Source organism: Syngnathus acus, chromosome 9 (assembly GCF_901709675.1).
Source record: "Syngnathus acus chromosome 9, fSynAcu1.2, whole genome shotgun sequence".
NCBI lineage: Eukaryota > Metazoa > Chordata > Actinopteri > Syngnathiformes > Syngnathidae > Syngnathus > Syngnathus acus.
In genome coordinates this window covers 13,102,521-13,126,788 of record NC_051094.1, presented here as the reverse complement: position 1 = coordinate 13,126,788, position 24,268 = coordinate 13,102,521, and the positions used below count along the sequence as shown (strand labels likewise).

General features: G+C 41.7%; 1 protein-coding gene across 9 annotated transcripts in view; it reads right to left on the bottom strand.

Annotated features, from left to right (window-relative positions):
- Positions 1–24,268, bottom strand: part of fbrsl1 (fibrosin-like 1) — a 223,067-nt gene that overhangs the window by 18,042 nt on the left and 180,757 nt on the right. For all 9 annotated transcript variants that reach the window (XM_037257811.1, XM_037257806.1, XM_037257812.1 and 6 more), the window contains one exon: positions 11,793–11,841. In XM_037257811.1, coding sequence (XP_037113706.1) covers positions 11,793–11,841 — 49 coding nt within the window. The remainder of the gene's footprint in view (positions 1–11,792; positions 11,842–24,268) is intronic.

The following is a 24,268-nucleotide window of genomic DNA, read 5'->3' as shown; positions in this document are numbered from 1 at the left end:
GACTTCTCATGCTAGTATTGATCTTTTCATAGTTTTGCCAGGGCTGTGCACTTGGGAATTGGGCCTTTGCCCTATGTGCACGTGCCTATTTTTTGGAAGAGTATAGCATCGGGGTTGCAAGGGTGGGAAGATTAGGGGGACAAATGAAAGGAGCAGACGGACAACAGGCCATTGAGCTTCCCTAGAAATGACTAATGTGTCCAGCGGGAGACGTGAGCCCCGTGTTGCTTCACAGCTGTTCCAGCCTTCCACACCCTTCACTTGTGACCCCCTCTTATCCCTGCGGTACAGATGCAGGAGCTTGCACAAATACAGGACAATGTTGTCTTTGCCTAAGCAAATTTTCTCTCTCGAACGATTGAGAAAGTCCTGCGCCTCAGTTAGACTATGATAAGCCAGTAGCTATCATCAAGAATAGATCAATTTAAAGGCGTGCTGCCACATTCCATTTCAAGAACAAAAGGTCAAAGCCCCGAAGGGCAGTACTGCACACGAACACTCACCTGGCTTTGAATACCAAAATGGTTGCCTTTGAAAAGCATTCCTTTTGAAGCAATTTTCAATTTATTTCTAACACACACCTTGCTAACTACAAAATGGACCCCACGACCTTACGAATAAAGCTGCAGGAGAATAATTATGTACCTCTGAATGAAAGCTTTTACAAACAAAGCTGAGCATGCAAATAAGTGTATTCCATAAATCACTTGTCCACGGTTGACACCACGTTGTCTCATACAAAAGACAGGGAAACACAACCTATATGCAAATAGCTTCCCCCCCCCGATTAGAAACGGCCATATGGAAATTATTCCTTTTGAAAAGAGAGGGTGAGAACACCGAGAGTCAAAAGAGGCTTAAGGCCACCGGGCGTTCTCATTTAGTAGGCAAACAGGTGGTTGACTCCATTCATGGTAGCACTGATGAGACGAGGCCATGAGCGGACAGATATTTAAATAAACTAGGATATCGGCTTAACGACGTTGCTGAATAGTATGTGAGAACTCACGCTGCCTTGATCCCTACCCTGCCTGCTCTGATTGGCAGAATATTTTAATGCTCCTTGATGGAGGAGCGCTCGATGACTTGGTTTATGCTCCTCTCTTGGCATGAACTGCTCAGAGCTCAGTTCCTAGAGTAGAAGAAGGCACGGAACTTCCCAGTCAACACTAAGCGCTAAAAGACAGTCATATGAAAGATGTGAGTGTGTTCAGCCATAGAATTTAACATGAGGGGCTGAGCAACATTGATTGGCCATAATGCCGATATTGATATCATTAGAGAACTGTGCAATGACCTGCTTTCCTTCACACTATTTACTCTTCCCCAAGCTGATAACAAGTTGCACCAAGACAATGTTTTTCTTTTTTTCTTTTGCAAATTACATTAATAGGACAATGGACAAGGAGGAATCTGGCCAAGATAGCTAAAGACAAGGGACAGCTGGGACATTTCAATTATTCCGCTGTCTTTACACAGCAACTGACAAAAGGATACACTCCTTTTGTCAGTTGGCAGCAGAATGGAGACGGGTGTTAAGCTGTAACACGTTTACAGTCAAAGCCCAGGCATACATTAAGAATCCAATGTTCATTTTAGAGAGCTGGCAGCACAAGCTGGGCTGAATCCACTTTTCAGGCTCATATCAGATCCCAGTTCTAACTGTGACCATATGGTGCACAACACAGATGCCATCCACCTCTCATAGTGCATTTGTGGGAGGGGGCGGGGAATACATTTATCTAGAGAGAGAGAGAGAGAGAGAGAGAGAGAGAGAGACAAGAAGAGGGGCGGAGATGTTAACCGTCCAAATCATTTTATATCATACACAGTCCAGTGGGTTTAAAAGCAAAGTTAAACCTTCATTAACCCTTGCTATGAAGTGTTGCAGACAAGCAATAAATCTTCACACTCCCTTCACTTGCCCGCTCAACCCTTAATCGCTGTCTCCCCCTCCCTCCGAAGGACAGTTTCCAGCAATGTTCATGTGCTCCAGGGACATCGGCATCAGTTTCAGCTTCCTATGAACATAGTCAGGTCGTCTGAGGTCAGTGGCACTATGCTCGCCTAAATAATAGGGGTACATCCTCCAACTTTTAACAGAAAAGCACGGTTGGATGGTTGTTCAGCATGGCCCACCCTGCCAGCTAGGAATTTGACCCTATTGACTGTCACTGACCCCAGTGATCCCTCTTACCTAGAGGCCTCTGTGGGTTGATTGCCAGAGGCCAGGGAGATTGATGCCTGCTGAACCTTGGGGATACATTTGTTTTGAAAAGAAGGGGACTTTTCAGGAGTTATTTGTTAAAACACTAGCTTATCATTTCATTAATTAGCATGACACGGCTGCCCAGTGGACTTGAACACCGCGGCAACAGCTGTCTCAATTGATTATGACAATGGACATGGTCCTACAATTATGAAGGTGACTGGAGACAGCGCATGCCGCTTCTAATAAAGGACTTAACTAGAGCCTCCTGTGTCATGGGACACCGGTGGGAGGACAGTGGCAGCCTCCCTGTGTCTCCTATTCATTTAAAGACCTTTTCAGAATCTCTCCACAGGCTATTGCGGAGCACCGTGTGGGCTGTAGTTCTTCAGCAACGTGTCAGCTTTACTTAAGCTTTCATAACACCTTAGCAGGATCACTTTGGTCCTCCACAGGAAAGCATCCACTATTAGCCCACCAGCTGGCTCACAATCCGCAAAGAACGCAGTAGGAAAAACGATAGCAAGGACAGGAAGAAGAAAGAATGATACGTAAAAGCTACAAAAAAGGGAGCGTTTACCTACAAGTCCAAGCAAAGGTGGAGAGGATGAGTGCTCAGCTATGTAAACAAATGTTGCTTTTCAGTCTTCCTTCGTGTATGAACATGTATAAAGCCCACATGCCACTTAGTGGATATAATATTATCTTTCAGTGCCATACTGATTACTTATCAATGGAAGGGAAATGGTTGGCTGAAAATCCATCAACAAATCCTAAGTGGCATGACAGTGGGCTGAAAGAGCCTGCATGTTTTTCTTTTCCTCCTCCCACGTCTCCATTTTCACTCCATAGTCTGAAAGCAACGCAACAATTGGGAGCTGACAGCTCCAAACCATTCACTATATCTCGCTCATTGTTTTGACATAAGCAGGCATTGCAATTTAATGCCAAAAGGAAGAGTGGAGCAGGATAAACACCGTTACGGACTTAGTGTTGAGTATCACAAGCTGTGCCTGGGCTACTCTTGTTTTTTGATGACTTTTGAAAGCGAGGAATGTAGACCATCGTTTTCAATAGTGTTTTTTTTTTTTGTGTGTGGGTATTAACTAATTGAAGAAGGCAGCTAGTACTCGTGATGACTGATGTCTATTGCACAATACATTGACCATGGACATAACCTACGTATGTCACAGTATATTTCAATTCGGTGTCAGAACAGGCTCACATTGAGCGGGATTCTCTTACTCCGTTATGAGGAATTGACCGAGGAACAGATCAGAGAGAAAACAGAGAAAAATCTAAAGCGGCCACACTGATGATTTTTTTTATTTATATATATTTCGGAACAAACGTGTTTAACAAGTTAGTGTTCAGGTATTTTCACAACTTTTGACAGCTCTGCGTTATCCCACATAAATGCCAGTTTTGGATTTTAATGTTTGAGTGGGGTGCAAGGTATGAATTTGGACTCACAAATTGAGATGCGAAAGTGCTTATTTCAAGGCTTGCCGCATAATGTGTCAGGGTTGTAGAAATTTGTAAGCCCCCCATTCTCTATCTTGAAAGGAAAAGAGAGAATGACAGAAACACTATAAAGGAGAAAGAGCTACATGAACTAATCCAGCGAAATGGTGGGGTAGAGGGTGGTGTCAGGTAAATGAACAGAAACGAGACCCAAACGTTCTACTCTGAAAACCAAGTCACATGTCGATTGATTTGAAGGGCACCATATTTCACTGAGATGTTCCAAGTGTGATGCTAAGTGAAGAATTGATTGATTTGTGTGGTGGCATGCCAGTATGAAGAAATGTGTGAACATATGTGTGAGTATGGTCAAAGAGGGCAGGGTGCAAAGTAAAACAGAAGAACCCATTTCTGTGCAAGATGAAACATGACGCCAGAAGAAAAAAAAACACTCACACACACGAACACATAGCGTTTCTGACAAATGTCAAACTAGGCAAAGCGATGCCAAAACAAAAATAAAAAAACAAGACAAAACAAATTCGCTTGACATATTTCAGACAGCAGAAGACAAAACAACACTGAAAGCATGAGAGGGCTTCAAATGAAACCCTAGAGCGTGTGACTCACTTCATGAAACTGTGTCGAAGCGGAGATGCCACACCACATCAAACCTTGTAAACTCTTGTCAAAGCCTCCATTCTCTGTTTTGCTGCCAGCTCTTAGATTATTGTGAAGGTACGTGATGGGAGTGTCACACTTGAGAGTGTGTTTTAAGTAGCATAAACTATCGAGACCCAGGTGGCCCATTCTGTCTGAAAAACAACACTGCACTTCTGAGACTCCAGTGGCACCTGCTACTGGGATTAGGTCAGCAATAGGCCAACCTGCCAGCAAATGATGCGGTAAGGAACCTATGACTCTTTGGCAGTTGCTGAGGGGTCAACATCCATCCATGGGAGATGTGATACCTTAAATGTTTTTGGAAAGTCCAGGATATTATGGTTTTCATGGTTTAACTTCATGGTACACCTGGCAAGCTAGGAGGAATGAAAGAAAATATGGCATCGGCCATCCTTTGCAGAAACAATTACTTTCTCACCTCTGGCAAGTTGATGCACATGATTTCAAGTGTCTACTCAGCCAGAACAACATTTGTATGGTCAGAGGTCACTGATGTTGGATGAGAGGCCCTGGCTTTCAATATCCAATGTACACATTCACTGCATTTAGAGATTGTTCCCCAAATTGTTCCCTCGAAGAGAGTCATCTTGACTGAATAATAGATTAATAGAGAAAGCCACATGCACAAAGTAAGAAAGAGGGAGGACGAGTGGAAAATGAGAGAGTGAGAGCCGTTTTAGATCAAACCCTCTGCTTCTGATTTCCATGATTCCTCTTTGCTTCCCAAAGCAAACAGCCTTGTAATCACACTCTTGCAGCAAAAATCCGACCCCCATGGAGGTTGGACCCTATGCTCTGTTGACTGGGGTATTACAGATAGTCCAAAGCCATAAGGGGCCCCTCCACCAAGGCCCAGAGCGGGGAATTTAACGGTAGCCAAAAACAACACTAAAACAGATGACTGTTTGATTATTGTAGGAGACCACACGGTGCATGCTTTTTTAAAGCCTTCCCTGAACTGGCCAAAATGGAGGCCCCTGTGTCTGAACGAATTACCACCTAACCTACTTAACAAACACAAGGATGATTAATTATGCATTGGCCAAGTGAAATATGGACGAAACATAAGCTCTTTCTCTGTGTAGCATGGGGGCTGACTATTTTCTCCATGGGTTAATTTCAGGCCTTTGGCTGGGCTCTGCAGTAAACCTTCCCTTACCCCCCCCCCCCCCCCCCCCCCCAACACCACCACCAAGCATACAGTTTAAGTCCAAGCCTGCGGTATTGCTTTCAGACTGAGCGGCTCTGATAGCCTACTGACAGAAACGTGAATGTTAATGTTACAACTGGAAAGGTGTAATGCTAGGCGCTAGGGAATACTAAACAAACAGTGAACAACAACCACCCATCTGGAGATACTTGGAAAGTATGTTATGGACAGGCTGGTGGAATGTCTGTTTGATTAGGGATCTGCTCGGTGGGTTCCACTCCTTTCCTGACACCTCTTTGTCACTGACTTCTAACGTATGGGTTTGATCATAAAATCTAAAGAAATGTATACCCTTTCTGTTCAAGCCAATGCTTTTCTGATTTGGAGTTTGAGAAGAGCGGATTAACATTTTCATATCATCACAAGTATGTCTTGGCTGACACTCGTCCCTTTGCCAATGATTGAACATCATCCAAGCACTGTGTTTGGCCACAATTTCCCACCATCTGTCTACATAAATGGGTGTTGAGGCTTCATCTGCAAATAACAGTGGTTCCGTACCCCTTAACAAAAATGATTTTAAAACGTGCACAGCAGAAAATACGACTTGAAAGTAATGTGTAGGGAAAACACCATCTTATGGAGTGGAGTTGTATAATCAAGACAAAACACTAAAGCGATCACGGGCAACATTTTACATGTAAGGCCTGACAGCAGTGATAAGACAGATACTGGTCAGGTATTCTTCCAAGTAAACAATGAATGCTTTCTCTGCTGCAGTTGGCTGAGCTTCGACTGAGAAGAAGAAGGAGAAAGAGGATTAAGATGTGACAGATGATGTGCAGAGAGCTTGTGCTCTCTGCAGCTATCCTTTCTCAATTCTCCTCTATCTTTGCATACAATCCTCCAAAAGAAGCAGTGTTCTATTCATTTTAGCAGGTGGCACTTGCATGTTTACATGAAGTCCTTTCTTTCATAGCAGTGTAGCATCAACTCCATGAACAAGCCTAATGTCTCTGCATGGATGGATTTAAGCAGCGGGGAAATGTAATACAAATACAAAAAATATATATATTGTTTTTTTGTTGTTGCAACAATTCATTGTTGCTTCACACAAGTTAATCAGTTTCACTCCCAAGTCTCATTGAACAACCAGAAGAGGTAATAACCTGGACTGATCACCCGTTAATTAAAAATCAGATACAGTGGCGCCTTGAATGAGCCCATCTATGAGTTTTTCAAGAAACAATGCTATTGTTCAGCTGATTTTTTTTCGTTTTTTTATGGACGAGCATAAACCAGGACTAGAGATATGTGAGATCGTTTCCTTCTGAGACGCAGAAATTCTAAAGATTTGCACAATGTTATGTTAAAACAATTACTGGTAACAACTTCTCAATTTCAAAACTCGTTGATACATTTGCTAATCGATTAGTTGTCGATTAATGAATTGTCCCACCACTAATCTCAAGGCACCGTTGTTCTGTATGTACAGCAATGTAGCTAGATTAGTTCCTTCACACAGGTCACAACCGCTACAAGTTCGCCTAAATATGTTCATGGCTCGTTATTGTGTAATTGCGCTTTCTCCACAGCTAAATGTGGATCTATATAACAATCGATAAACACACCGCCACACAGAGGCCTAATCATTTTCCCTTTTTGTCACCCCTCTCTGTCACAACAGCTGATCACAGTGAACAGGTTTAGATGGAGGACAAAGACTGATAGGAGTAACTGACGGGTGTCAAGTATTCTGACATGTAATACCTAACAGCCACTGAAATAGATTGACCTGACTGACGTCGTGACTCAATCCATTATGACCCAGTACACTGAGCAGGGGTTAAGTTAATAAACTCATGCACACAACTGCAACATCTCTAGTACAGTATATAAGAATAGGATATAGTAATGAATGAATGAATGAATGAATGAATAAATAAATAAATAAATAAATAAGGAGAATGCATTTGAATAATGTACTGTCGCCAACCTGCTGGTGGATTGTTGCAAGACTGATAGTTTTTTTCCTTTGTGACCCTGAAGGTATTCGTGACTGATTGGATGAGTGCATCGGGAGGTTCAGGAAGAAGAGTATTGCCGTGTACCTGCTGGAGGCAGCCTGACGGTAGAGAGAAATGCAAGTCGGATATTTTTGTTCTGTTCTGACAATAGGAAGAAGAACTATTCCAGCCTTTTCTAGGAGGATTTGATTTGAAGGTTTTTGAATGACACTCGTAAATCCCTAAGATATTGTGGGTTGACCCAGAGTCTGAAGCCACTGTGGTGAGGAATCCATAGAGGAGAGTGAGCCCATAGATTAGCTTTAAGCACTTGCCTTCAACTGAGTTTAACTTTGGACACCCCACCTCCTCTATCAGTTCATGCTGGAAGATGAAACACCAAAGCCTGCATTACAGCGCCAGTGGCAAAAGGAGATGGACAGCCATTTAAAAATGGCCAATGGAGCAGATATTACCAATGACCTCTTCCTGATAAATTATTGCCAGTTTTCAGAATGCATCAGTTTGTCTATGTTAAAACACTTTGGGGAGTTTGTTTGCCCAACATGTCTGCTCTGAAGTAATCTTGCCCATCAGCTCACACTTTCTATCTACCTTTGCTCTATTCTAACTGGATGAGGCAATATAAAAATGGATTAGTTGGTCAAGAGGTCATCTTCCATTCAGTCTTTAATAGATGAAAGGCTGCAAAAGGTGAATCATGACCACTGAGGTTAGTGAAACATTACACTGACCTGGCCAGGGGAGAGCTGCTCCTACGAATACAAACATGCTCTCTCATCTACTTCAATATGCCTGAGTTGCTCTCAATCCCCCTGCACCTGACCTTGCTGCTCCCTTTTTACTATCCCTACTCTGTTCTCTGGCATTCACAATCCAGACGGTGAAAATGGCATTTCATTTTCCTGAAAGCTTGAGCTGCAAAGAAAGGAGGAAACAGATGAGTGGGGGAGACCATAACACGTTTATTGACATGCAGCAAACATTTAAGTTCGAACAAAGGCCATATACCTGCAGCTAGGCAGTTGATTCGACACAGAGACCATAGATTTGCCTTTTTTTTCCTTCGTTGTAAATACAGAAGAAAATAAAAACTTTGCCAGTTTTCAGAACGAACTGGTTATCATTTTTAAAACTGTTCTTAGAAGTACACTACCCTCCTCTCTAAAAATTTTATTTTCTCTCCATAGTCATTGGTCTATGAGACAAAGTGACGTCTTGAATTCTTCCTATAAATAAGAGGCTACGTGAGGCAGAAAAGAATGCCTTGCGCAATTTTTTGAACCGAAGTATGTCCGTTAAACAAATGGACATCTGTCACACTGACAAGCATGAACTCTGAAATGAGTCCTCATACACAGCAGTTACTCAGCTTTCAACTCTCATGTGCCCTCTGGAAGATGTCAGCTGAGTCAGATGTGCATGATGGCATTTGTGTGCATCTCCCTCACCTCTCTCTCCTTTGTCCCATTCTTCTAATCCAGTATGTGTGGGCCGGTAAGTTTAATGGAAACAATTTATTAAGTCCGGCTTAAAATGCCATCTGCAGTTAAGCCTCCCAAAGCCGCTAAGCTCCCGGTTTCACCCCAGAGCTTGCTGTGTTCACGCTTACTGTAATGCTCTGTTTAAAATGAGCACAACGGGTCAAAATTAATCAGGATTACAAGGCCACAAATCCACTTCAGAGATAAGTTTTCTACCAATTTTTCTCCACCACTATCCCAAGATGCCCTCGGTTTTACTGTTGTCGTGACCATGTGTAGCATGTGCAATAACGGATACATGCGAGCATTAACATTATCACCGATACTATCCCCCAATGTTTGTCAGGACGTCTGCTGGTGATAAAGACATGGTTTAAAAAACATCACAAGATCCCATGATTCCCACAAAAAACGGCACTTAGCCTCATTGTTAGCAAAGCATTTCGTGGGGGCCGCGAAGCTCCTGCTTCTCATTTATGTTCCACCACCGAAGCAAACAACATTCAACACGGTCAGAAAAAATTCCAAGTGTTCCTTTCAAATTTTTGGCCACTATAAGGTAGGTGATAACTTCCTATCACTTCCAAAGGCACACCCTTGTGAAATGTTAGGCCTTGAAGTGAAGTGCATACTGTATGTATGTATGTATGTATGTATGTATGTATGTATGTATGTATGTATGTATGTATGTATGCATGTACATATGTATGTATGTATGTATGCATGTATGCACGTACGTATGTATGTATGTATGTATGTACGTACGTACGTATGTATGTATGTACGTACGTACGTATGTATGTATGTATGTATGTATGTATGGAGCCTTGTACTTACTCTCAAGTACGTTTCGCTTCTCATTCACCTTCGAGCAAGTGAAAACAGTCAATTGAAATACAATACAATAACAAAAGCCCTTTGTTCCATTACATACTTTAAGTATAGCATACGCCTGATATCCATATTTGACCGTCAGTTAAGAAAAAGAAGGTAACCAAAACACCAGTTAATTTTACTTGGCTTCTGCTTCCCCATAATGAAGAGACAAAATCTAGAAGATAATGTGTAAGCCTTTGAGTAACAACACCCCAAGAGAATGGTTTGCTTCCTCTATTAGTTTTCCACTGCAGCAAGTTGTCAAAAGACTAACAGCAGACATGACACAAAGTCAATAATATGAGAGACTGAAGGCTATGATGTCCGGCCCCCAAACCAGCATCCTTGAGCGTAAATACGGGGTTTTGCGGCCAATGATTACAATGTTGGTCTGTCTCATTAGTCAAACAGAATATGGACTTCGGAACAGTTCAGGTTGTTCCCACTTGTTTGCACGCATTGCTGGATAAAAATAAAGTTCACACAATTCAGAGAAGCAAGCAAAGCAAAGCAGGTCATTACCTTGGAAACTGTTAGATAAACATCACATCATTAAATATGCATTTAGTGTATGCCATGGTTATGAGTATCTATCTATCTATCTATCTATCTATCTATCTATCTATCTATCTATCTATCTATCTATCTATCTATCTATCTATCTATCTATCTATCTATCTATCTATCTATCTATCTATCTATCTATCTATCTATCTATCTATCTATCTATCTACATACATTCACATATACATACATGATCGGAGGCACAATCGCAAGCGACTGATTGGATTGTAGTGCCGTAATGTCAGTGTCCTTATCCAACCTTTTGTGCACATTTATGAGGATCCCGGATTTCTTATGTTTCAGGCTAACACTGAAATAGTGTATGTGATGGAGAATGGTTTTGCGTTTGTGTGTGCATGTAGTTCTCAGCAGAAAATACACGCTCATTTAAATGCATCTCTCATTTATGTTTTCATTGTGAAAGCTTGGGTCAGAAAGAAAAAAGTTGCCATGAATCGTCTAAATTGAAATTACAGTATGTTTTACCTTCTGATAAGGAGTTGTTAATGGGCTTTTTGGAGCCAAGGTATGAACGTTCTCCTCAACATTACATTACAAGAATGGCGCTAACGAAGCTGTACAACAAGAGCTGCGAGTGTGCTCCAGCACTTTTATCAATGTACAGTTTAGAGTTTTGCTCAGCCTTAAGATGCAAAAGATTAGAATATATTCTTTTTGTTTGGTTTATTATGACCTTGCCTCACAATGTAGGTTTGCTTAAGTGTAACAAAACACAAATAATCATTTTAATCCAGATATGATTCCTTAAGGTTGAAGGAAAAGAAAAAGAATAAAAATAGGGATAAGTATTGGAAAAAACACGCCTTACTAAAATCAGATCGAAAGTCCAAACATTTTGATAAGACATCCCTAGTCTTTAAAAATTCAACACCTCACTCAAACTTGATATCTACGATTGAAGTTTGTATTTCGTGCATTGCAGTGGCAAAGCACGTACTGGCAAATACACACAGCCTGAGCGTCTAAAAGAGCTCTCGTTTCCTTTGGCATCCATTATGGCTCAGGCCTGCTGTCGGAGAGCTTGTATTGCCTGAGGGGAAGTTCCCATTTGAGGGAGCATGTGGCAGAGAGGCTCTAAATCCCCTCTAATGAACCAATATGTAAGAGGGCTAAGCCTCTGGCAGTGTCAGCAAGGAAACACCACTCCTCACCCTGGCAAAAAAAACGAAGGCATTTGCATTTGCTCAGCTCTGTTTATGCTCCTATTTAAATCTGAATGTTAGCTGTGGGATTTCATAGGGGAGAAGGATTTACATGATTTAGACAGTGACGTAAACCCAGGAGGGGGAACAGACAAAGAAGTGGGCTCCTACCTTTGGGTGTGGTGGGAGAAAAGAGCTTCTCTGATCCTACGTCAGACACCTGCAAAAAGAAGAGGCAGTGCTTTAGCAGATTAGTTCACTCAGATGAATCAGTGGCAAACTTCAGTCAACCCTCACTTAGATAATTAGTTTATTCATCAAAACCCTAATCCTGAGTCTTATTCAGGCACAAATATGGTTTAAGTGGTCAGGATTTTCCAAAGAACACTCCCTGTGTACCTGATGGTCCCTCACTTGCTTTTGGTGAGGTAACATTAGGTGGCACTGTTGAGCCACCTGGAAAAAAAGTAATGCTATACTCAGATAGGCAGCTATGCTGCATCATCATGGTTGAAATGCAGGAAGCTGCTCAAAAACCTTTCGTTCTGCACACGACTGGATATATCCAGTAATTAAATTTTATGCAACAGATCATGCAATCCAATATCAATCACAACATCCCAGACTATCACACAATCTGTTAGCATATCTTCACAATGCAGTCAATCAAATGCATGGTGTCAAAAAAAAGCAAAATCATCTATGACTTAATATTCAAAGTGTGAAGACAACATTCCCTTCAAGTTGACATTGAACTACAATGTTTCATAAATGGTCCTGTGCATCAAATAAATTGATTATACAAAAATCACACACACATCTTCCATTGCCAATTTAACAAATAGTAAATAAAAAAAAATATCCCAGCTGATTTTGTGATCATATTCATTGACTCTCTTTACACAAACACTCCTCTCAAATGGCTGCATATGTAAAAGGTAGCATATGTTCCACTCATCGGTTGCAAGTGTCCTCGACTGCTGTGCTTGTATTTTACATACTAGCACAAAGGGAACATATGTAACAAATGAACAATGAATCAGAGTACTAGAGGGACAGACACAGAGAGGGGAAGCAAATAATTTTGTAAACACAGATGGCTGTCCTTGGCATCCCTGTTAGTTTTTCACAAATGTTTTGAAGGTGTCCTCTTCTCTTCAACAATTCCCAATTTCTCCTACACTGTCACTTGTGTTGCATTTCTCCACAGTGTTTGTCTCTGTATGTGTTTTGTCTCAGTGCTAACCACCACAGTACCCAAAATAAAGCTGTGTGAAAGCAACGCTTTGTTTTGCTCCATCTAACAGGAAATGTTAACAGAGGGCGACAACACAGTTTTCAGTTAAATTACTGCCTTGCTTAGTCATATCACAAAGCCAAGTTGAAATATTTCCAACTTGAAGAAAAGGGAAACAAAAATAAATTACGATGGCGTCAATGACATTTACAATTTTCATGATTTGAGGGCGCGTGTCTAAAATTTGACATTCAAACCTGTTTCTCAGTACGGTCAGAGACTACAGAGGGGGAAAGAAAATTGTTACGCATTGCCTGCTTTCATTCTTCCAGAACCAGGGTGCCAGGTTACAACACAAGCTCTTTGTTAACTTTGGATGACGTTAAACATACCAGTACTGAGGATCAGCACTAAAGTAGGAACTTCAACCCTGAATCATGGACCCGGAGGATCCTGACAGGAAAAATATGGGCTCAGATTGGAATGAAGGTTGTCAAATGGACAAAGGTTGTCAAATGGACAAAAGGGGCTGGCCAAGAGACATGCTTAGTCCGTGAGGGTAGGGGAATGCCAGAATTGACAAGAGTTAAAATAAGTGTTTTGACTGCAGCGGCTACCTTGAGAGCACTACAGACATGACAAGTAACTGTGACAAAGTTAACTGTACTGTGCATGAGTTTGCAGTTACATGTTTTTAACTGTAAATAGATTCTAAACAACATCATCAACCACCACTTTGACTTTATTACTTTGCTTTGAACCTGCCAAGACTACATGAGTCAGTTGTACTATAATTCACAATTACAAGGTCGGCTTACAAAAGCGTGTTTAAAAAGGCATGTCAAAACACAGCCTTCATTTGGCCCGCTGCTGTTTTTGGAAATCTCTGCGTGTCAAGTTGAATTTTTCTCCAAGCTGATAATTGAAGCAGCTTGCAGTTGTGGTGAACAGGGTTAATGTATAACAAATTATTTTCACTCTCTTTGTTGCCATTAAAAACACAGAGGGTTGGGGTAGATGGCAGATTTTGGTATTAGGAAAAGGAGACATAAATAGTTCAGCTATTTTTTTTTGGTAGGGAAGGTAATTTACCCATTTAAAAACACTAATGGGAAATATTTAAGCCACATTGCCTGGGAGCCAAAAGTCTTTGGAGTTGGCTGCGGGAAGCCTGACCTTTTTGTAGGCCGTCTGCTATTTAGGCCTGGGGCTTCAGGGGTCTGGCCTCCTCTCTCGAGGGCCGTCAGCAGGCTTCAGCTTTCCTTCCCCGTTCTATTCATTAGCTGTGCTTTATGATTCAGCTTCCTCTGAGCCACACAAGAGCTCCCTGAGGAAAGAGACTGCTGGAGAGGGATGAAGCTGAGGGAGGGGAGCAAAAAAGCAAGAAGGAGGTCATAGGGCCCAGCCGAGGCCCAGCTCTCAGCAGCTGTGAAAGCCTCCTGTTTCCTCAGCAGGCGTGAAAGGAAAAAAGTTGGGGGGGCAGCAGCACGGGATCTGGGCCAGAAAAGCAAGCATAAATGCGCTAACTCGTCTAAGTGCCACAAGCTGAACTATAATTCCAAGATTTAGTGATTGCCAAATTACATTGCCGCTTGTTTCTAAAAATCCCCCAACTTCCCAGAATACCTCTGACTTATTGACAGCATAAATGTCTTGATAATAGCAGTTAGCAGAGGTTACATTTTACTAGCCATCTGCTGACAAGAAGAAGCAAGTGGTGGTACGAGTGGAGGGGCTGGGGGCGACTGGATAACGTGTATTGAAAAATATTGCAAGCTAATCAATTTCGACAATCTGACACATGCCTAATTGCTTTTTGGAAGTATTAAACCACTTCTATTCAGCATTATTGCGCAGAGAGCTGACTGAGCCAGGCGAGGCAGACATTGAGGGAAAGCGGTATAATCACTTGAATGACCTTCAAGGCATGAATTTATGAAAGGCATTGATCAGTTAAGCCTGTGATTTCTCCAAGACAGGAAGGTCAGCAATTACCCAGATTCAATTAACCCCATTTCCTAAACACTGCTGAGAGACTCATTTCTCTGTCCACCGAAACCCCATCTTGCTTTATATTACATGATACTGAGGATTTCCATCTATCTTGCAAGCACAGCATATATTGGAGCTGTGATTATTACCTCCAAAAGGAAGCCAGTCAGAGTTTGGATAAAAGTAGACTAAATAAAACCAAGCATGTACATCTTTTGCCCTCCCTCTCTACTCAAGACACAATTTTTACTCACAGTCTGGCAGAGTTATAGCCACAGCTGGCATGTGAAAACAAAGAAACGTGTTAGGTTTAGTCGTGTTAATGTGACAGTGACCATAGTTTACACTCATTTGACACATGTACAGTATCACTGACTTCAATAAAGTAAGTCATATTCACTGATTAACGTGTACCCGTGGAGGTCCCACATTGAGGTCTTGTCGGGGAAAGGGAGCAATAGTTTGGTCGATATCTGTGTCTCCATTTTTGTGTCTAGTCTTGTATTTGCCAAAACAACCTCCCTCTCTACTGTTTAATGCACAGAGCCATGTTGGAACGGGTGACGTCATGATGTTGACAGGGACGTCACTTTCACCCACCACCTGATATTGAGTGGATTGCTTGCCTAAGGGTGGAAATCTTTTTTTTTTTTCCCCACTCGGTGACTTTAATAAGCCGCCATATGAGAGAAAAGGTCCACTGTATGCCAAGCAAGCCGCCGAGTAAACTCGACAACGCTGCTTCCTCGTTCGGCTTGAGATGTACCCAAAATCCACACGGCCCGGGCAGTAGACAACAGTTGTTCTCCCAATTTTGCAGCGTCTGTCTGGAATGCCGAGTTTGATTCCAAGTATATACGTCTGTCTGTTCTATCTGTTAGTGACTGTTCTAGCGACTGATAGTAAAATCACATACTATCAGTAAAAGTAGGGGAGGCCTTATTTTCTGTGTTCTTGTGGGTGTATATCAGTGTTTCAGTAAACACTTATCAGCACCCACTCAGAGCACCCTCTACGACTGTCATCTTTAACCCCGGACATTCACAATTCTTTTTTAGCAATAAACACCCCATTAGCCCACAGCTCCAGGCCAGCAATGGAAGACACCAAATTAATTATCTCGCTTGCATTTGTCCTCTCCACTGTTCCAGAAAACTGAATGACCTCCCAAGCGGTTGTTTATTATACATTTCAGCAGGTCTTTACATTCCCAGGGAAGGGCAGCAAGCATTGGCCTTACATGCAATTTCAACCCAGCATCAACAATTTCATCACGGTTGCCTGTGTGCCAGAGCAGATGTGGGCTAGCAAGACGGCAACCCCCCAGCAAGTAGGATAGGATGTACAACATAAAGAGCAAAAAGACAAGATAGTCCCACGCAACTGTCAGCCAATGGATACTCGCCTCAAGTGTAGAATCATTAAGATGATAATGTATTCCATAGTGATCATGGACAATACACTGGTTTCCCTCTGCACACATAAACGTCTTTACGCTTAGCTAAAGGTGGCATTTTTACAGCCACCTATTATAGTGTGTGCAGAACAGCAGAGCAGACAAATAGTCTTCGCTTTTGCCCTAGCAACAGACTGAGTAAAATGAATGGTGTGAAAGAAGCTGGTAGTCAGGGGGCAGGGGCTTGAGTTTTTTTTTTTTGTAAAATACTACACATCCTCTTGCTCACCTTCTTCTCTCCCCGGGCCTTGCAGTAGTTGCTAGCGCTTATCAAGGTCGCCTGTCGGTTTTGTATACAAATTAGCGGTCTATCAGGGGAACACAAAGGCCTGTTTCATCTCGCTGCGCTGGACAGAGAGGGTCACAAATCAAAACTGCAGAAGGCCCACAGCCAGCACTAACCAGATAAGAAATGAAGGAAATAGGACAAGATCTATTACACTGAAGAGGATCCCGACCAGGGGAAATTATATGCAAGCGTGTCTGCATGCACACACATTTTATTGTATGCTGTACAGTACTGAAAAATGTGAAATTAGGAGACACAAATACAGTCAAACCTCTACATACTAATTTAATTTGTTCCAGGACCTACTTCATATGCTGAAATAGTCGTATGTTGGATCAAATATTCCCACATGCATAAACTGAAATTCGTTTAATTCGTTCCACAGCCAAAAAAAACCCGATAACTCCTTAATAAATACTGCTGATAATTACGGAGAGCAATAAAACAAATTACATCAGAGAAAAAAAATTCAAAGAAATAATCAATAAAAAGTTTTTTATTGTCACTGTACCTTAGAGGCGCTGAGAGGTTTGACTGTATTAACATGAAAAGCGGACTTTTTGTTTTTCCTGCTACATAGTACTATTGGACTGTTGTAGGTTAAAGCTGTGCGATACCTGAGATTTTGGTATTGATAGACACCAAGTGAATACTGGCACCTTTAAATATCATGCTTTGTGCAAATTAAACTTTCTCTTTTTTCTCGAGTTCTTAACCATACGTGCCATAATATCTTCAATGTTGTTTTAAATTGCAATGTAGAACGTTGTAGTAATTGCATATTCTTAGTCCCCCACTTTCTTAAAATTCCTTTTGTCCAGACACCGCTTCCTAGCTTGTTTTGATTCCATTTGTTAAATAAGCTAATCAGTGCAACCTTATTTAGCATTGTTTTGGTTTTATTTCTGCACTGCCAATCAGAGGTAACACAAGAGGAGAAATTGTGCACTCTGCTTGCAGGTAGTTTACTTGCGTTTAACTTCAAGCTATTCTCACTCAGTCAGTATATTTTATGTTTTGCCACAATAATAAACACCTGGTAGATGGAAAAGCTCAAACAAAGCATAAAATGACTCTTAACATTGAAAGTACACCTTGTAAAAATAATTATTCGAAAATAACTGAAATGGTAGAAATGAATGTAAAGGCTTGATACTAGCTGTTTAGTTCAATGCGATACCGATTCTCACATTAGTATCGATTCGATTCTATGGATATTTGGATCGATCTGCACAGCCCTAGTGTAGGTCGTACATCTTACATTATTGACATTTCAGTTTTACGCTGGTCAGTATTTTTACTACTTATTTGTACGTTCATTGCAAAAAAAAATCTCAAGTAGGACAACAACAATTTGTAATTTCTCATGAAGATAATGAAGGTTTTTTATTTATTTATATACTGAATTGACATTGTCAGTAGATCTCCAACACTCTTAATTGAGTCATCGGGTTGACTAACACAATCTGAACCCTACCCTCAGTTACTAACAACTAACGTTTGCAAGATTTTAAGGCCAGCAAGCTCCCACTGTCCTGTGAAGTGAACCTGATCATGTTAATATCAGTAAAGCCAAAACAGCTGCTAAGGGCTCTCATTTAGACGCAGAATGCGATGGAGCACAGACTAAATTGCATAAAAGTCATCTCTACCATCGTGACTCCTGATCAGAATCAGAATCAGCTTTATTGATTCATTTAAGTCAATTAATCAATCCAACACTAGAGTCAAAGCCAGACTATAAAATCCTTTTTATTTTATTTTTTATATATGTCGAGTGGAGAACTCTCTGTGCAAACAAAAGAGTTAAAAACAATCTTAGTATTACATGAAAATGTATACAAGCTATAACGCACCAAAACAAGTGCAATGTTGACTTGTATCAGGCAGTTTCAGCCAATTGGAAGTCCTTCCCGGAAATGGAAAAAATATACATTATATAAAGTTTATCAAAGACCACAACTTACATATTTTTATCGGTATTGCGCCTCTTGGAATACCAGAGTTCTCTGTGGAATGTGTGTGTCTTTTCTTTCTAATATCGTAAATATGTGCAAGCAATGATAAGAACCACAAGATATCTCCCTAGGGAATCAAGGAGCCGTCTGGCATCATTCTCAGGCTCTGGATCTGAAAAAAATAAAATGTGATAGCTTGACTGACTTGCCAGTCCAGGTTTCTCAGCAGCTGAGATAGCAGATAGCGCATCACTGGTCCTGACTGGCTGGCATAACAGCTACACGACCAAATCACGGCTCAATTGGGGCAGCTGCAGGGAGCTCGGATTGCACAGGTCACTGTCCGAATATCCAAATCATCCACTTGTTGTAAAACCTTTACTCTCAGTGTCAGTGTGGTTGACAGACAAGCCTTTTTGGGTGGTTATTGTCTGAGAAGCAGGATAACAATACGGTGAAAATGATTTACAAAGCCAGCTTTCTTTGGTGCACTCACAGTGGAGCCAGTGTTGTTGCTCCGGAGAGGATTACGGAGGAGATAATATTTCCAGTCGGAGCCATAGCCACAGTAGAGTTGCCTTTTAACAGAGAGATACACATCATTCTGACTCGCCCACTGTGACATAATCACCCTGCGGAGAGCTGCAGGCAAGCTTGGTAGGCAAACCACCTCTCACTGCAGCTTGTTAAGAGAAAGGTGTCTTTAAGCAGCGCTCAATAGAAACTCTCAACTCTTTTTCTCCCACTCCATGTGAACAATGTCGAGGTGAGTCATCGACCACCTTGGGCGATGTAAGTTACATTTTCCTTTTCTTCCTCTCTTTTTTTAAGATCACTCTGCACTTTTGACTTGGATGAATTTGCCATCAGGGCAAACAAAACAAACTCAGCGGGATGTTAAATAATGCAGGGATAAAAAGCGGTGACCCTTTCCCTTACCTCAGCCCACACACAGTCAAATTGCCTACAGTACAACAGCGCAAAAAGAAAGGCAAAGCCAGCGTTGCATAGAATTGTGCCATGTACCACAAATAGAGTTTTCTCGGCTGGGCATGGACATCTCGAATGAGAGGAAAATAGTTAGGTGGAAACAGATCCTTCCTGTACCATGCCGGCAATTTGAGCGATATGACTCACCTCCTCTATAACATAAATACTATAAAAATGATACCAGGCAGCACAACATTGATTTAATGTCCGAGACACGCCTCTCCCAACACTGCACACACACATCTGATCTCTCAACTTGGCTCACGAGTGAGGTTACAGTTAGCTAGTGCAGTGTGAAACTGTTGATGCTGGTTTAGAGCCATCGTCTCTCTTTAACCACAAGAGCAGCTGGAATGAATCTTTGGGGATTTAGGAATTCTCCTGCTCATATGTCAGTTGCGAGCATGAACCTCCGCCAAGCAGGAGGATCAATACAGCCACTTGTCCTGTGGGGGAATGAAGGGAGGGCAGGGAGTGCAAGTGGGGGAGTGGAAAACTGGAAATGGGGCAGGATAAGACTGGCATCCAAAGCCAAATGTCCCCCCCGCCCCCAAAGGCACATGATGCATCAGGCTAGCACAAACAAACAAATTAGTATGTACTATATAAAGGAGACTGAAACCTCCAAAGCCTCAGGGTCATGTTTGAAAGGGATGTGGCACGTTAAGTGGAATTTACTTTTGATGTATACATCAGGCTTCAGGTTTCTGGTGAGTGTAATCCAAGCTGCTCCCTGCAGGGTTGAACTGAACTTCCATTGCAGAGCCAGTCTCTACTAGAAATACCTTCACTGCTCAGTTGCCTATCCAAGGGTCCATTTTCAGTTGAAGCACCTCTTTTACATTGACTGGAATTCCTTTACATTTAGAAGCCGATGATGAAATTGGCAGAGCACAGTCATCATTTTGCATCTAGGACTAACTGAGTGGAGTGTGCTGAGAACTTTCTTCTTCAGATGAATCAAGCAAAAACTTGTTTCCCACTAACCCAAGAAACGTAATGTACGGCTTTGGACTTTATACTTAATTTTCAGCAACACCCAGACTACAACAATACTGTAACAATTACAATACTGTAATGGCTTTCAATTACAAAAATATTTACTTTATATTTTAAATGCGCAAGTGCAAAGACATGCTTGATGGACTCTGTAGGACTCAGGTATAGTGATATGAACAGACATTCAAACTTGGGGATGATGTTTCTACCAGACACGATTAAACAGTGACCTACTTTTACTGAATTTGCATGTAAAAATAAAATGTTGTACGCTGCCATTGGCTGGTGACCAGTTCAGGGTGTACCTCGCTTACCACCCAAAGACTGCTGGGATAGGCTCCAGCACGCCCGGGACCCTCGTGAGGGTATGCGGTTTGGAAGATGAATATGTTGTACGCTTACTTGGAGGTACCTTTACTTTATCAATACAGTGTAAACCCACCACCGATTGTGTCATCACAACCATGTTGCACCAGTACAAGAATTTCTAAACACTTAGGAGGGAAGGACAAGTAACATTGCAACACGGCAAGGACAACAAGGGAATGTTCCCGTCCTTGCCAAAAGTATGCAGAGCATCAATTGCTTATTATATTGAGATTAAATTATAATGAAGTAAGTGAATGCAACTTTGTCTTACACACAACTCATTGAATTATGCAAGTGAAAGAAAAAACATCAACAAGCAAAGGATATTCCCTGGAGCAATTATACGCTTTTTGAGGGCTTGTCTGTGTTGGCAAGAATGAATATCTTAGCACTTTGTTATTGTTTGCAGTATCTGCATATGAGCACACTAAGTGAACAAAAAGGATGTCAAGCCACATACAGTACTGAGGAGAGTTGTTTCCTTTTCTGGTTTGCCTGTTCCAGTGAAGTTACCGAAGTGTGTATGCATAATGCATTGCATGAGATTTTAATTGAGTGAGGGAAAAGCATAGTTAAACTCTTAATTGCCACTGTTCAGCAAAACAAACCAGTCCTCTGTTAATAAAGCACCCTCAAAAATGACAATTACAAGCTGCGTAGTCTGTTTGCATTGTTTCACATTCTCTCGCAAAGTGTGTTTGAGCCAGGCAGGAAAATGGTTTTAATTACCTCTAATGTGAAAAATCAAGTTTGTTTTTGTATAGTGATTCTATGGCAGGGCTCCAACTTAATTCTAATGTCTGCACATTGAGGTATAGTCAGCATAGCTCAGATAGTTCCTGTCTATATTTGAATAAGAGTTGTGCAAACATTTGAAGTCAAGGCAGCAGCTTGTGTGCTCAAGAAGTCTTTTCTCATATTTAAGAGAATCCTTGGATTAGTAGTTGTTTTAGGCCCCAGGGCCTCAAGTCTGTAGAGCATGTGACTCATTCAGAACAGAGAGAAGCAGTGTGTTTGCATTTTATATCTGCCAGTGTTAAAGAAGCATATGGAAGGATGAAGGAAGTCTTTGAAAACATACGGTAGTTCTACATGATAAGAATGACCGTTCCAGCCAAAAGGACTATGTAGACTCATTTTCCACTGGAAAATGACTTTTCTGTTTCCACACTTTGTATGTGAGAAGACATCTCATGAACAAACATATTGCAATTGTAGAGTAGGACGGTGAAGGGGGTTAACTCTACTTATACCTTACTCAAAGAGTTCTTGTTTTTCCATAACAGTCAATGAGCGACTATATCTGCAAGATGATTTTCCAGCTCCATTTAGGACTTTAGCTATAAGTGTTTTATTCACACGCTTGGGTGGATTCCAGCATATTGTGAACCTGTGTGGCATTCACCCCAAGCCACCCATTTGCATTAACTGGAAACAGTATGCTTTGCTCCAGACCTAAAATGACTAAGTATTCAGATCTCTGGCCATGCTGTCAGCCGTGATGACAGAAGCCTGGTGGGACGCCAGTGTCTGGCAGCAGACTTAGTACAATCCAGCTAGTCTCATACATATTAAGGGTGGAATAATTTTTGAGAAGCGTCAAAACCGTCAAGTTCGACAGTTTCAGTTCGGTTCGTCTGCGTTCTGTTTGGTCCGCTCGGATATCTCTTGTAAAAAGGATGACATAGGATTACAACTTGCTAAAAATGTTCATGACTGAGGTGTTTTGATAATCACAGATACTTGGTTTAACCTTTGTATTATGGTAGTATCGCACTGACTTTGTAAAGCAGTAGTTGCAAACTGGTTGACGTTTTCCTGTATTAGTAGACGTCCTGTATTAGACTTCCTGTATTAGACTTCCTGTATTCGGACTAAAAAGAAAGCTTTTGTGGGAATGAAGGAAAGCCGAGGGAAGAAGCAGAAAACTCATTTCATGAAAATGCCCATGTAAGCACAAATGACAAGTGTTGTTTAGGGTCATCGCTGCTTGGGGCTTGAGAGGCTAAAACTAATGCATCTTCTGTATGATGTTTTTCAGCAACATGGCTGGGTGAAATGGGGATGTGTCTGATTTGTGTCATAGTCAAGAGTGAGAGCAGCCCAATTATATACCCTGCGCCTCCAGAAGCGTCCACCCCCCACCCATAGAGGAAGGCATATGCTATCTCTCCTTACTGACAGCCCTGTAGAGCCTTGGTCCAATTCTCTGGTATACGTTGCAGAGCTTTACTACCCACCTATTCATTTGACTTTACTTGGCGTTACAGCACATGGACATTTTTCACATTGTTACCATCACATCATCCTAATTTCCCTGTACAGTCAGTGAATTGCGGTTGATGATGGCAGCCAAGCTCTTGAATGTGATTTGTGGGGCAAAAAAAAAAAAAAAAGGATGTCTTGTCACAGTCAGCACATCCTAGGTTAGCAGAAATTTAACAAGTTCCCTGGGCTCTTTACACTGATGGAGCAAGACATGGCCTGCAGACACCCCTGGGCATGTCACTGTCACTGACACTAGGTGGGCCAGAGAGAGAAGCAAACAAGGCTCAATACTCCAAGACCCAAGGAGTGACACTGGCCCATAAGGTTCTTTTTCCTCAAACCCCTACCTAATAATGTGGCATATCCACATGATGATGTCTCTGCCTGATAGATATAGCCAAACCCGCAAGGATAGAAATGGCCAAATAAATGCCATGGAATGCATCAAGCATAATCACAAAGAAGCAAAAACAACTGAATGCTTAATTTACTTCCCACATTTAATTTGGCAAGTCAAATGCTGCCTACTTGAATTACTGGCAGTGGCTTCGTACGGCTTGGTCAGTTCTTCCCAAATTACTGTAAATGTTGCACAAATAGACCAACATACTGTTCATGTAGCTTCAAGTTGTGCTTTATATTCAAGCATGGTCATGATATTCTATTTCTAAGGTCTTCATAAACTACATTTCGTCACGTATATTTCAGATTCTGTATTGCACACAGCATTCATTTATTTGTGTTGGATATCATCAATGATTTTGTCCTGCTATTCTGCAAAGTAATTGAGGCTATGTTTGGCCACTGGAGAGAAGTTGAATAAGGCCTGAGCGAGGTTCTCTATGAATCACCCGCATAGTCGTGCACCACTCGCAGAGTGTCTTTTGACTCGCCGCTGTTGCCACAGTGCTAAATTGCACAGCTGTTCGACAATCTGTGGCGGTGTTAATTACCCAAATGTGAGCAGCGGCTCTTGAGTTCCTCACTAACGAAGGGGACTGCTTTCCAGCGAGAGCGCCGTATGTTTGGTATGTAGGCCCATTTCCACCTAACTCTCCCCAGGCAGCATACGGACCATCACACACATCC